This window comes from Setaria italica, chromosome V, assembly GCF_000263155.2.
Source record: "Setaria italica strain Yugu1 chromosome V, Setaria_italica_v2.0, whole genome shotgun sequence".
NCBI classification, from domain to species: domain Eukaryota; kingdom Viridiplantae; phylum Streptophyta; class Magnoliopsida; order Poales; family Poaceae; genus Setaria; species Setaria italica.
In genome coordinates, this window is record NC_028454.1 from 41,056,263 (window position 1) to 41,070,684 (window position 14,422).

Genomic DNA, 14,422 nt, shown 5'->3' on the forward strand with positions numbered 1-14,422 from the left:
CAATGAAATTTTCAGGGATGGAAGACTTGCTTGGATCTTGTCCCTTGGGTTCGCCCCGCGAAGTCAAAAAAGTCTTTGTAGAAATGGCGATATACTTGCAGTCTTGCAACAGGTTCTTCCACTGTCCCTATTCATCAATAACCCTTTTACAACTCTTTTTGTTTTGCCTCAAGGGAAAACCTGGTCGACGGGAGCGATAAGCATGATGGATTACTTCTATACTATCTCGCTTATTGCCAAGAAAAAAAAATGGTATTGATGGGGTGCTGATCATATCAAGTCATCGCAAGTCATAGGCGGTGTTATGACTTAGTAGCACTTGTGGAGTGGTATAGTATATTAACTGCAAAGTACGAGTACTAGTGAATATAATCATGTTGGCTGATTATTTTACATCATCAGGTTCGATGTCCTTTTTTTCCTTGATGGGAGGTTGGGAAAGGGGAAGCGACACTTCAGGGCGGCGGCCGATTTTAATGGCCTCTCTGGCCTTTGGGTCGCGGAAGAGCCCTCCACCGGATAGGACCGGCAGCGCTGGCGCCGTCCGTTTTGACGGCCACGTCGTTAGGGCACACGCAGGCCAGACCGCCAGATGCCACCAGTTCCAATCGACCAACGCCGTGCCGTGCCGTCAGCCCGTTTGGGCAATTTTTTTAAGGAAAAAAAGGACATCGAACCTGATGATGTAAAATAATCAGCCAACATGATTATATTCACTAGTACTCCTACTTTGCAGTTAATATAATATACTAATCCAAAAGTGCTAATAAGTCATAACACCGCCAATGACTTGCGATGACTTGATATCATCAGCAACCTATCAATTCCTTTTTTTTTTCTTGGCAATAAGCGAGATAGTATACTAGTTATCCTCCTAGCTCAACAAGCTCTTCGCGGAGTCAATGGCCAAAGCATCAACCATGGTGCTGGGATCAAACTTTCACTCACTACTATTTACCGATTGTTCCGGCCGAATGCAGCAGCAGGAGAGGCCATTGAACTTTCAAAAGATGCAAGAACTCCACGGTTGTGAGGGAGAACGAGAATCGTGCCTCATGGCATGTGACGAACTGCACTGCCAAATTTCAACTGCATTATCCAGCTGCTTTTGGCCCTCCATTTTCCCTACGGTCTTTTTGTTTTATTTTAACTGGAGCAAGTGGATCTGCTCGAGGCTAGAGGACGGCGTCGCAAACGCAAAGCAAGCCCAGAACGCGAGACCCGGCGGAGACGACGGAGCCAAAGCTCGGCGTCGCCGTTGTGGCCCTGTGGGGTGCCCTCTTTTCGTGGAGCGACACGGTGCGAGCGCCTGCCCCTCCTCGCATCGCCGCTGCTCCTTTTCCGCGGCTTCTATTTCGTGGGTCAGGTACGGGATACTTGTCTCCCTTCCCCCCTCCTCCTCGGGTCGCTTTGTTTGAGCAAAGCAAAGCGTGTGATTCCGGCCGCGGCCCATCACTTTCTAGCTTGCCGCGGCCGGCCGAGCTGCGTACTTATCTCCCGTCTGTAGTCTTGTTCACCGCGACCCAAAAAATCGCGAGGAGAATTTCCGACGACTGGCCTCGAAAACTTTAAGGATGCGCATCCATGCTCAAAATATCCACATCCCGAGCAGTTCATCGTTGGTAAATCCGTAGCCGCCCACCGTATTCGTCGCCCCCCAAATGTTAGATTGTTAGCAATGTCCAAGTCACTGGTGTCCACCACTACGTAACGTTCTCATACCTGAAACATCCTATCAGGAGCGTAGCTACGATCTATCCTTTCCTCTCTCTCTTTTTTCATACTTCAAGACCGCTTACTAGTTAGTCAATGATAAGCTCACAGGTTCGATCATGTGACCACGTACCGGACTGCCCAAGGTTTATGTAACATATGGCCCCGTTTGTTTCCGCTCGTAAACGGTTTATCGATGAAAATAAGTGAGAATCCCGTCAAACGTTTTGCTTACTTCCACCGATTCTCGCTTACGTGGTAAGCCACTTCAGAAATTTGAACTATAAGAAGTGAAAAGCAAGAAGCTAGAAAATCTTTGCTTAGATTATAATCCAAACGTAGCTAGGAGAAGCGTATCCAAACAGAATCATGTGCGAAGCTCACGGATGATGGATTTAGTCCCCGCTCCTAAACTACTTCTTCAACGGATTTAGTCCCCGCTCCTAAACTACTTCTTCAACGTTATGTTTCATCCTATCACGCAACTAACTGTAAAAAATAACAAACCATCTTATAAGCGTAAAGAGACGGTATAAGGAACAAAGAAAGAAATGCTCGGTTGTTGAGAATCTCTTTTGGTCTTACACGCATGCCAAAGTTTGAAAAAAAATTTAGTGTGACAAAGAAGCGTCCATATTTGACTTTGCCACGGGCAGGGGCCATCCTCTCTCGCCTCTACAGCCTGCAGAGTTGGCAGTTGGTTTCCTTATCAAATGGAGAAAAAACTAAACCAACCTATCGCCTCTGCTCCTCTCTTATCATGATGGTTGGTGGTCCATCAAGAATGGTGTGCAGTACATGGTGGGCCTTGACCTAGCCAAACAGCACAAATAAAGTATGGTACTTTGGATTACATTACCGCTCTCCTAAGATTCAAAGCACTGTTTGTTTATCTCAATTGATGGTGGATTAGCTGGGAGTATGTACATGGCCCCATTGATTCAAACATGCCACTTGGATGGCGATGGTTTCCATTCCAATTTTCCAGAAAAATAAAGAGTCAGTTTTCAAAGAGAGAGAAAGAGGTTAGGTGTGTGCAGAAAAAAAAAGGAAATTTTCTATTTGACATCGAAAGATAGCTCAATTCCCTATTTGACACTCAAAATTTCATTATTTGACATCGAATTCCTTTTTTCGTGCCTCCTGTGACACTGCCGTCGATTCTGTCAGCCTGAATCGTTTTTCACTCCTGTATGCCGGTCAGATTGTCACCATGTGGACCAAAATACCCTTGCTTATTGGAACTTATCCTTCCGCATCCTCGCAATCTCTTCTTTCTCTCACGCGCTTCTCCGTCCCCATCCGACTCCAGCCACAACACAGCCGTCGCGGGGAGGACGGGTGGCAGGAGCGCGCGCGAGAGCGGTGCATGTGCGGTCGTGCGCGGGAGGATGGGCGGCGAGGGCGCGCAGCGCAGGCATGCAGGCGCGCGCGGGAGCGAGAGAGCGGCGCGTGCACGGGAGGACGGGCGGCGGGCGTACGCGGGCAGGCGGCAGGCGGGCACTCCGGCCGCACGGGTAGCCGCACCGGCGGGCCGCTGGCGCTCGGGCTGCACGCGCTGGCGGCGGCAGCAGGCAGCCGCCGCAGCCCCGTTGCTCGAGCTCCACCTCTTGAACGCGCCGCTCTACATGTCGCCGCCCATGGGCGTGACTACGTCCACGTGAGGAGCGAGGTTGCCCAGGTTCGGCTCCGGCTCCGGACAATCGCATCCTCGGGTATACTGGGTTCGAGAGGAATCAGATGCACCAAAAATTGGCACTGTTATGGGCCAGCATATGACTAAAGGATTAATATTTTTTTTCATTACATGCTAATACATAAAAATGAGTCAACGCGGTTCCTTGATCTCAAACGCCCATAAATTCAAATCGGCATTAAAGTATGTGGATTAATCAAAATGCACAATATCATACTCAAATACTGATGCAAAGAGCCACGAGGGGTAAAAAAGTCTTTTTAGATGTACGTTAACACCGTTACCAGCTAAAACTAACGGAAGTGTCAAAGGAGGCATAAAAGATATACATGGTGTCATATGGTGTCATATAAGGGAGTAAAAAATTTTCCAGTGAAATAATTAAGCTATCTCCCAGTGTCATAGAGGAAATTTTCTAAAAAAAAAAGGAGAGAGGCACATTGGCAACGTGTCATATCATGAAAAGACCACTTGGAATTTTCCTGAGGCTTGGTCAATTACTGCCACTATTTTTCTAGTCAATAATGTGGCATGCCTTTTCTTCTCCACTGTTTTTTGTTCCTTTGTTAGTGTATGGAGCGGTCTTCTTCGATGGAGATCGGAATCGTATGCACAACTTTCTTACATGTCATCTCAAGCTGAGTGAATTATTAGCTCCCCTGTGCCACGGCATGATTGGATGGTTTACCGTGCGAACCGGGCTAAATCGCTAGAAGTCATCTCAATTGTCATATGCCTAGAAATAATTTGCAAGCACTTTTTAGGGCAAATGTTTGTTGGACTTTGCACACTTCAACCTCAGGTGAGAAAAGGCAATGTGGCTGTCTGGCTGAGCTCATCACTGACGGTGGAGTTAGGAGAGTATTATTTTTAGCTCATAATTGATCGCATTATGGAGGCATGGTAGAAAGAACATCGCAGTGTAGCCATCTAATAGCTGTCTAATCCAGCAGTTTTAGGCAATTTTCTAAAGCCTAGAAGGAAAAGTTTTACCTCCCACAGACGGTGCAAAGAAACTTACCGCCACTATCACAGACGGTAATTTTGCACGCGTTGGAGCGTTGGTAGTGTGGAAATTGTTGACTCTTGGTTGGTTAGAGCATAATAAAACTTTCAAGCCAAGCAAATAAACATGTATGGTGGGTGCAGTCAGTGAGCAGTACACTACCTAGTTCAACTGGAGCTTTGCCTTTCCCAATGATGAATGGCAAGTGACGGAAGAAGAAAATGAACAGGTCTCAACTGCTGCTGCAAGCATAAGAGCCTGTTTATTTGAGGCTGCAGTTTTTTAGTTTTTCTGAAAAACTGCTGCTGGCTTTTTCTTCTAAAAAGTCAATACTAGCTTTTAAAAGATGTGCTTAGCTTTTTGTGCTCAAAAAGCTACGAAGAGCTCATAAAATTGAGTTTTCCAGCTTTGCATATAAATTCAACTTTTTCGAGTTTCCAGCTACACGAAAAGTTCATTGTTTATTTGAGCTTTCATCTTTTTATGCTGAGAAACTGCCAAGAAGACCAAACAAACAGGGCCTAAAATAGCTAGTACTGCTCAGGAGCTTATCCTACCAAGATCCAAATTCCAAACCGGCGCATCTAAGGTAGGTTCCGCGACTTGAGAAATTAAAATGGCCTGCTCTCAACCGGGTTCAGTGAACATAAAATGTTGTGTTACTATAAGGGCAGCCACAATGTGGACCAAAAGTGGTCTTTATAGTTTCATATAGGCTGGCCCACCATTGTGCAAGGGAAAAAATTCTTAAAGGTACCCATACCGCTATTGATCACAATAAAATACATTATCTCTCTCATCTCTTACCCCTCTCTCTCCTCTATGTCAAGAGCTGAGATAGTTATTTTATAGCTGGTAGGTCCCACACCTATAGACCATCTTAGCTTAGCATTGAGGCAATGAAAAAACTACTAAAGATTATTATCATGGAGCCCACGTATAAAGACTACATAGTCCTTATACATCGCTCATGTCCTAACGAGGAGTGAGTCGTCACTTATCAGCGCATCTGGTTGCGTAAATTACTACTTGCAGAGTTTTGAGCTTCCTAACAGCTTCTCAACGTGAATAAACAGGAAGCTTATCGTGCAGCTTCCGAAAAGCTAAAAGCTCAGATAAGCTGAGTTTGTATGGAAAGCTGAAAAATCTCAGTTTTCCGAGCATTTTGTAACTTTTTGAGTCCAGAAAGCTAAACACATTTTCTAAAAGTTACTATTTTTTCAAAAAAATACCACCAGCAGCTTTTAAAAAAAGTAAAAAACTGCAGATCAAACATACAAACGTTCCTGTAACGCTCTTCTATCAGCGAAGAAAGAAGCAACTCACGATTTTGCGAGCTGGTTACTCGGTCCAGTCCGCCCCTATCGCCACGCACGTTGGACGGGCGTCGCGCGGACAGAGGTGGTTTTGGTTGATGGCCGGAAAAGCGCCCGGGGCGAAAGAGAGCGCGCGAGCCATGTCTCTCCGATTCGCCGATGCAGCAGCCGGTTCTTCCTGTCCCGTCCAAACAGATCCGCCGCACGACGACGCCAAGTGCGACCGCGACCACACGTAGACCCGCAGTGCACTACCCGGCAGCGGGCAGCGAATTTCCTTGTCTGAACTGCCGTGCTCTGCTGCCGAGACAAAGCATACTAGTATAGAAACCTGCATTATTGAGGGTGGACAAATCATCTGTCAGTGCCTGGGATCGAATGCTGGGAGGATGCAGGGCACCGCGCCGAGCAGCAGTGCCACCGTGACGCGTCCTGCTCTTACCGCTGTGAACGTGAACTGAACGGGAGGAAGGGCTCCAGGTGGGAGCTCCCCCGGATACGAGCGCGCCGCCCTCCTTGATCTCTGGTCGGCCTTCCTGGTTTTGTAATCCCCACAGTGCAGATCTAGCATAGGCTTTCTCAGTCTTCTTTGTTGCTTGCGAGACCTAGGTGCGACGCAAATGGCAGCTGCACTTACACTATTTGTCTGCGTCTGATGCGGTTTTTCAAAGTAGTGATGTGTGCACGGCACAAGAGGAATTCGTATGCCCAAACAGCTGCTGGCGATGCAAGCGAAGCCCGTGGATTGAGCGGTTTGAGCCGCCTATAGCCTCAACTGTATTTTGAAGTCATGTTTGACAATCATGAAACTATACCCAAAAAAAAAGATATGTTACCAAAAATAAAAGAAAGAGAAAAAAAAACACTGACCGGTTGTTGAGATATCTCGTGGCCGTACGCCAGTACCAAAGTTTGAAAACAGTTTAATCCAGAGAAGCATTCCTCTTTGACGATATAGCCCACGGTACGCCGGTATGATCGTTCGCTTATCTACGAAGCTAAGGCAACACGTTACTACTTTACTTATATTTTTCAAGCGGAGAGAAAACTAAAGCAACCTATCGGCTATGGCCTGTATCATCCCCTCTTATCACGGTGGTTGGTGGAAACAATGGCAGTGATGGGCCTCACCTTGCTAACAGCAAACCTATTACACTTTGCATTACATTATTGCTGATCTAAGATTCCAAGGACGTTTCCATAAAAAAAAGATTCCGAGGACGCCGTTTGTTTATCTCAGGGCCTGTTTTCTTCCACTTGCTAAACTTTAGCACCCGTCACATCAAATGTTTAGATACTAATTAGAAGTATTAAACGTAGACTATTTACAAAACCCATTACATAAGACGAATCTAAACGGCGAGACGAATCTATTAAGCCTAATTAGTCCATGATTTGCCCCTGCAACCGCGTCACACAAACATAAAAATGGAGGGTCATTAGGCTTAATTAGGCTTAATAGATTCGTCTCGCCGTTTAGATTCCACTTATGTAATTGGTTTTGTAAATAGTCTACGTTTACTACTCCTAATTAGTATCTAAACATTCGATGTGACACGTGCTAAAAATAAGACACGGGAAGAAAACGCCCCCTCAGTTAGTGGTGGATTAGCAGGGACATGCATGATGGCCCGAAAATACTCGACCATGTCACTTGGATTGGATGGCGACGTCTTCCATTCCATTCCAAACATACAAAGGTGGTGTGCGCTCAGCAAGACACAGACATGTGTCACGTCAAGAAAAGATGGTTTCGAATTTGCTAGAGACCTCTGTCACTTGCCAGTATTTTTCTAATGAATAATGATGTCTTCTGTGTTCTCGCTTGTTCTTTGTGTTTTTTTATGGAGATGATAAGAATCATGGACCTTGTTAATAATACGCATGTCATCTCAAGTTGAGTGAGAATTGTTAGTCCATGGGTGGTGCCTCTACGTGGTTGGATCGTACATCGTGGGACCGGGTATAAATCGTTAGTCGTTTCAATTATCATGCTAAAAAAGACTAAAAAACTTTTTTGATGAGCAAAATAAGATTTGATGGTCCTTGTTAGACCTTTTCACCGTCCAATCAGGATTGAGAAAAGTACTGTGAGTGAGCTCATCACCCCCATGTAGTTAGTACACCAGGAGTATTATTTTAAGCGCATAATTGAGCGCATTATGCCTGCCGGGGGTTGAAGAATCGATCTCGCTCTACCCATGATCCACCTAGGTGTCTAATCCAGTGGTTGGAGGCTTGCTTTTTACTAGCTGTCAAGCAGAGGAAAATCATGCATGCCTCCACTGGTGGTGCAAGGAAACAAGCACTACTGGCCCTAACAGTAATTTATCATGATTGACAGAGAGAAAAAAAGGGAAGAACGTTGATAATATGACTGTTCTCCTGGCTGGTTTAAAAACAGTATAATAGCGTGCAAATGGCAATATAGTGATGTAGTCAATGCGCTAGCTAAACATACCAATACCATACGCGTAATGATCCAAGGAGCTGAAAAGGTCTCAACTGCAAGCTGAATTGCTTATACACTTGTTCAGTTCTTGGGCAGAACGGTGGATCTAGGGGAGGCGCACCATTGGGTTCAGTGAGCAAAAATATGCAATGCTTGTGCCCCACTAAAGACGAGTGCTCACCACGTTGCCGAGATGTAAATTACTCGGTCACAGGCTTACGGCTCGTGCTGTTGTCCAAGACTAGGGGCGGCAGTGACCAGCAGGAGAAAACGGGGGCAGAGAGCCTGTCCATTCGGAATTGGCGCCTTGCTCTTGTTCAGACTTCAGAGCGGCGTGTCTCGAGATTCTTGGCTCGGCGCAAGTGGACGGCACGCTGCTCTCACTCTCACATCGCACGGACAGCGAGGGCCGCCGCTTCCAACGTGTCGACCTGCCAACGATCAGGCAACCGATCCGCTCTCCTCTCCGTCGAGTCCCACAACACACAGGCACAGGTCGCACCAGCGCGCGCAGATTTTACCGCGAAAGAGAGAATCACCCGTGCGCGCGTGCGTCCAAACCAACGTGCTCGCCGAAGGCCGAGCAATTTCTCCACGGCGGGGATGGATGTTGGCCGGAGAACGAGACGTGACGCGCCGCGTCGTCCACTCGTGCACGACCGGAATAGTTTCTCTTTCTCCAAGCCATGCCCTGTGACCGCGACCTCGGCACCAGGCGCAGAGAGGACACCGCAGGCGCAGTGCGCGGCCCGCGCCTGTTCTTTTCTTCCTTTTCCTCAGCCTCGCTGAACTTTCGCCACGCGCGGGCGCGCTGTTGGCGAGGGACAGCGTTGGCGAGGGACAGCAGGGTATAGTAATCTAGCTGCATTATTGGTGGTGGTCTGGTGGCGGGGGTTGTCAGTGCCCCCTGCCTGCGCGAGGAGAGGGCGCGCAGGAGGCACCGAGCCGGGAGAAGTGCGAGCGTGAGTCCTATTGCATGGAAGCTTCAGAACAGAAGCGAGCTCCCCCGGATACGAGCGGGGGGCGCCGTGATCTGGCCCTCGTTTTCTGCTCTTCCTTCGGTGCAGATCTGGTGGTATACGCTGGTGATAGGTTTCCTCAGTTGCAAATGGCAGCTGCACTTGCGATTTGCGTGCATTTGGAGCAGTTTCAGAGCACTGGTCCGTGCACGAAAGAATACTGTACGTTTTGTTTCGAACAACGACAACTACTGATGTGTGTGCCACTGCCATGATGCTTTCAGATGTCGTGTGCTCGTTTGATGCGAGCAGCATCACATTCCATGACCCGATCCTAGAGGCAGTCCTCTTTTTTTTTTGGTTAAAAGGAAATACCAATCAGGCTGCACAAGTAGCTTAATAGCTGCCACGCCCACAGACACTTGAGAGAACAAACGAGGTGTTAAAATGCCACACGATTTAGCGGAGAAAGCTGACACTGAAACGCACGTACCTCCAAATTGGAGACGAACGGCCAGGTCTTCTCTGCGATATCTCGCACTCTCTCTTTCGCTTTCTGTGCTCCTGCTTGTAGTTTTTTTAGCATGAATTATTGGGGCCTTGCGCAGTTGTGGCCATGGAGAGATTCTTTTGCACAGCACCTCCCATTTCCAGGGTGCAGTCCCGTGCTTTGCTTTGCTCCACTCTGCATCATTCAGGTGGTGCATACCAGAACAGCCTCTGGTACTTAGGCTCTACTAGCTAGGGTGCAATAATTGTGGTACTATAATCACTACCTTTGGATCTGATAGGGTTTGTGAGCCCCCAACTGTAGTCCTCTCATCGTCTGTTGTCGCCTTTCTTCCTTTTCTTCTAGATTAGAATACGAACTACTGCTCATTGATGTGAGAGGATTTCGGTATCTGATATGCTGGTACTACGGTTAACAGGAGGACTGTACGTATAGTACACCTAAGTTTCCTTGCAAGTTATTTTCAAGTGTTCTGAATTTATTATTACTCAAATTTTATAGTACTAGCTTCTGACAGCTTCAAGTAAAAACTATTTCAATGATGCGTACGGTAGTTTTTGCTATAAGAAAACCAGAAGAATATAACAGCACTGAAATGCACACAAAAACTATAATATCTTTTGCACAAACTTCAGTCAGGGTTAGCCTTTATCTTTTGTACAAGGAGTGCCCTAGCGTGCAAAAGCTCCAGAAATGATGGAGATCTGATGGAATCTCTGATGATATTTTATCAGGAAGGCTGGTGGCCACCTGTACAGTCATCCCTCTCCTGATATGATCTACTGAAATCCATGTAAACACGCCTTCAGTCATGCAGCATTTTGGGCCTTGTTTAGTCACCCCAAAATCCTAATTTTAGCACTATGCAAAAATATCAAACTTGCGGTACATGCATGGAGTACTAAATGTAGACGAAATTAAAAACTAATTGCACAGTTTTGTTGTACTTTGCGAGACGAATCTCTTGAGCCTAATTAGTTAATGTTTGGACAATAATTCACAAATACAAACAAAACGTTGCAGTGTTGCTACAATATTTTTGGCACCCCGGGCAACTAAACAAGATCTTGATAAAATTGCCGAGAAAATTCATGTAGTGGCTTACAAAAAAAAAAAGTGGCAAGAGAAGAGTAAGTTGCACTCCTCTGGCTTGATGTGAGTTATTAGCCCAACACATCTGCTGGTCCTGAAAAGGCACAAAAGCAGCTGAGAATCGATATTCAATGGCCATGTTACACTTTCAATCTTTCAGATGAGAAAGCTGGGAACTTTCTGCTTTACCTTAGTTTAGCGGCACTTTGAGTCTTTGAGCGTGCGTGTCAATGGCACCAATTACGGATGGTTAGGTTCCCATCGCCGTCCCCAAAAGCTCTGCAGCCTCCTCTAGCCGTTTGACAGATCCATGACCACGATGAAACCTAGGCTTGTTTCTTTTGGTTTTGGACATGACCTCCAAACCAACGACAAACACGTGATTGATGCTAACACTAACAACAGGTCGATCGGTGGCGGCAGGCGGCAACAACTCGCGCGACGACGCGTCAAGTAGGCTGGTGCCTTCTTTTTCTTGTGAGAAGTAGATGAAGGACACGCCAATCGCCATGTATGGAACCCCAGCCCATTCTGAAACCATAAAGCGATCAGCTCTTTTTTTTTCTGCATCAGCTGTTGTCGTAATTCAATTTCCAATACTAACATTTTTCATCTATCGATTCCGTGAAAATTAATTCGTGTAGAATAGCATCCAACCTGAAAGTTTCTGCATGGCTTTGCTTCGATTCAAAGCAAATGCTGCCTCATTACTGATGCCTGCAGTCATGACATTGTTTTACTTTGTGGCCACAAATTCTTGCATGATTGGAAAGATGAGCTTTTAACCGCATCTTTATTTAAGATATCCGCTTGTAAGTGGTTTACTACGTCTCGTGCATTGTAGCGCGCCCCATGGAACCTCTTGAGGTCAGGATCAAGCACGATCTTCACGAGCCAATCTGCCTCTTGGGGAGTCCTGAGTCCAGCACGTAGCAGACGACGCACGCAGTGCAGGAGCCGCCACCTCCATTTGAGCCTTCATCACTTGCCACGCTGGTAACTTGGGAAGTGACTCGCTTGAGCACAATTCCATTCCCTCCACTTCATTCTGTCCATCGGCGCATCGTGTAGTGCAGAAACTTAGGCTCCGCACCGGATTATCCTGGGCTTGGCTCCTAAAAGCGTACTAATGGGCCAGTTCGGCCCATCGATCATGCTTCGAATAAACTTTTTTGCTTAAGCACGCGGTGTGGCCTGAATAATTCTTCGGTGAAAACATGCGCGCTCAGGTCGCGAGTCCTGGGGCCCTGGGCTTCCGATTGCGGGCCTAATGTTTTTGTCTTGTGGGCGACGGCCTTGCTGGGACTGTTGGAAAAGGTAGCCCATTACAAAACATGGGCTTGAGATCGCGTCTTCACTCCTTTTATCACTCTGTTGCCTTGGCGATCTCCTCAGCATTTTCGACTGCACCAGACATATAAGCAAGCAGGGTGCGATCGCAGCTGTGCACCATCGTTCTCAAAAGACAAACGGAAGCAATGTTCACGGCAATTCCCTAGTAGCAGCTAATAACAATGTGAAAAACAGATGCAACCTCAAGCTTAAACAACTGACGAAATGAAACGGAGCTCAACGAGAGAACACTGTAACACCGCATTCCAGTTCATCGGAGGCTACATACGCACGATTAACTTGCAACGAAAACTTTAACAAAACACGCTGTTCTGGTTCACCACAGCAGAGGGGCCTCAACTTGATGAAGCACATGCTAGTAAAAAAAACCTTAATGAAAAGCAACGGGATCACCGCGACATCCCCTGGGTCTCAGGTCCGATGATCACTCTCTCTCCCAGATCAGCGGCCTCCGGACTGGAGGCCGAAGAAGTCATAGAACGGCACCGCGAGCGCCTCGCTGTACGAGTCCGGGCTCTCCTCCAGGCTCTCGGACTCCCCCGAGAACGAAGCGGACGCCGTCGACGGCGCCGGCGCCATGGACGCACCACCGCCGGCGGCGCGCCCCTTGTCGGCCGGCAGCAGGAAGGTGGGCTGCAGAGGGAACAGCTGCAGCGTCTCGCGGCTGGGGCCAGCATCCACTGCTGCCGCCGGCGGGAAGTGCAGCACGTGCATCGGGGTGGTGCTCGCGTTGTTCCCCGCCGCGGCGGCATGGTACATGGCGCCGGCCGCCGGGTGGTGGCGGTGGTGGTGGTGGTTGTGCTGCGCCGCTGCTGGGATCATCTTGTCTTGCGCGACCTCCATCCTTGGGTACATGACTGACGCTGGAACCTGATGCTGGTGCTGCGGGTGGTAGTAGAGAGCATTCGCCGCGGGAGCCTGCGGCGCTGCTGGCATGTAGAATGGAGACCTGTACATCACTGCAGCAAGGAAAGACGCATTGATCCATTCGACAACTAGTGAGCAAACATGTTGATCGTTGCCATGTAAAAGAAATGACACGGCGCGCAGCACGAAATCCGATCGCTACTGTAAAAATCTCGAGAAGAAAGAAGGAATTAATTGCTGCCATTTTAAAGCAATGCAGGTATATCCTATACGAAATCAATCGGTACCACGAGCTTCTGACTGGACGAGTGAATGGAAACTAGCCTGCGTATTTGCGAGGCAATTCATCAATGCTGTACATGGCGAAGCGATGAACAGACTAGACGCAACCAAACGCAGTGACGCACAGATACACAATCATTTTTTTACGGGGAAACGTATGCTGGTCATTACGGGTTGACTGGCAGGCATTGATGGGATGGGGAAAGGGAGCAGCTAGGGAATGATGTGGAAGCCTGTGTCTGGCCGTTTCGGTGGCCGCTGCGCCTGCGTGCGCAGGCATGCCTTGAATTCCTTCAAACCTGGGGGCAAGCATGCACAGCACAGGGGACACGGGATTGAAAGGAGCTACAAAAGGGTAGCAGCAGCACCTACCATAGGCAGGCCAGCAACGTTAAATCGCGTGACCATGACTACGAGGGTTCGCTCTGCTCCACTGACGTGTCTCGCGAGGAGAGAAACAAGGGACACGCCCTACAGAGAAAAAGGGAAACAAACAGGCGATCGAGGGAGCACCAGCGAGAAGCAGTGACAACGTGAGCGTATACAGCCACAGGACACAAGTCACACGCACGAATGTTGTGAGCACGGGAAAAGCAAGCGTGTGCATGCAACGCATGCACCATGGATCAGCACATGATAGAGTACTCGTGCCTAGAGTATACTAGAAGACAGCTATCGTGACTCGTGCTACGACCTTTTGTTTGCATCGTGTCCCTGTGTGCACGGGTGGGCCCACATAGGATCATGCACGTCAAATGTTGCCCAGTTGTCAATTGTCATGCGACCCGCGCACGCTCACGAAACCTTTGACAAGGAAAGAACCAGAATAAGACTGGTCTTGGTATGAAGGAGTAGTAACGTACGCCACCACGTCAGCGTTGACCCCCCCCCCCACACCCATGGGCCCTATATTAATAAAACAATTTTTAATTGAAGATGAAGATAAAATCTACCAAAATATAAAACCAGCAATCTGTCAACCGACTATATAATTCTAAACTGGGGAATCTGGTAAAACAGGGATCAGTATAAATGAAAAGGAATATCTTTTAAGCAACCCAGTAATCTATTTCAGTTACACATTGTAGTCTATCATGCACCAATTTCATTTATAAGTTCTAACTTCTAAGGGCAATGTATTCTGTTTTCAAAGAAAAAGGTCACTGCAATCATAT

General features: G+C 47.6%; 1 protein-coding gene and 1 long non-coding RNA gene across 2 annotated transcripts in view; both read right to left on the minus strand.

Moving 5' to 3' along the window:
- Positions 1–5,603: 5,603 nt before the first annotated feature.
- On the minus strand, positions 5,604–6,707 carry LOC111257183. Its single transcript, XR_002677566.1, has 3 exons — positions 6,602–6,707; positions 6,174–6,506; positions 5,604–6,062 (listed from the first exon to the last, which is right to left on the minus strand). It is a non-coding gene; the product is annotated as an uncharacterized LOC111257183 (long non-coding RNA).
- A 5,705-nt stretch (positions 6,708–12,412) lies between these two features.
- LOC101776934 (WUSCHEL-related homeobox 5) overlaps positions 12,413–14,422 on the minus strand; it is a gene marked incomplete at its 5' end in the record, with an annotated part of 2,647 nt that continues 637 nt past the window's right edge. The window contains one exon of the mRNA XM_004972188.2: positions 12,413–13,057. Coding sequence (XP_004972245.2) covers positions 12,540–13,057 — 518 coding nt within the window. The remainder of the gene's footprint in view (positions 13,058–14,422) is intronic.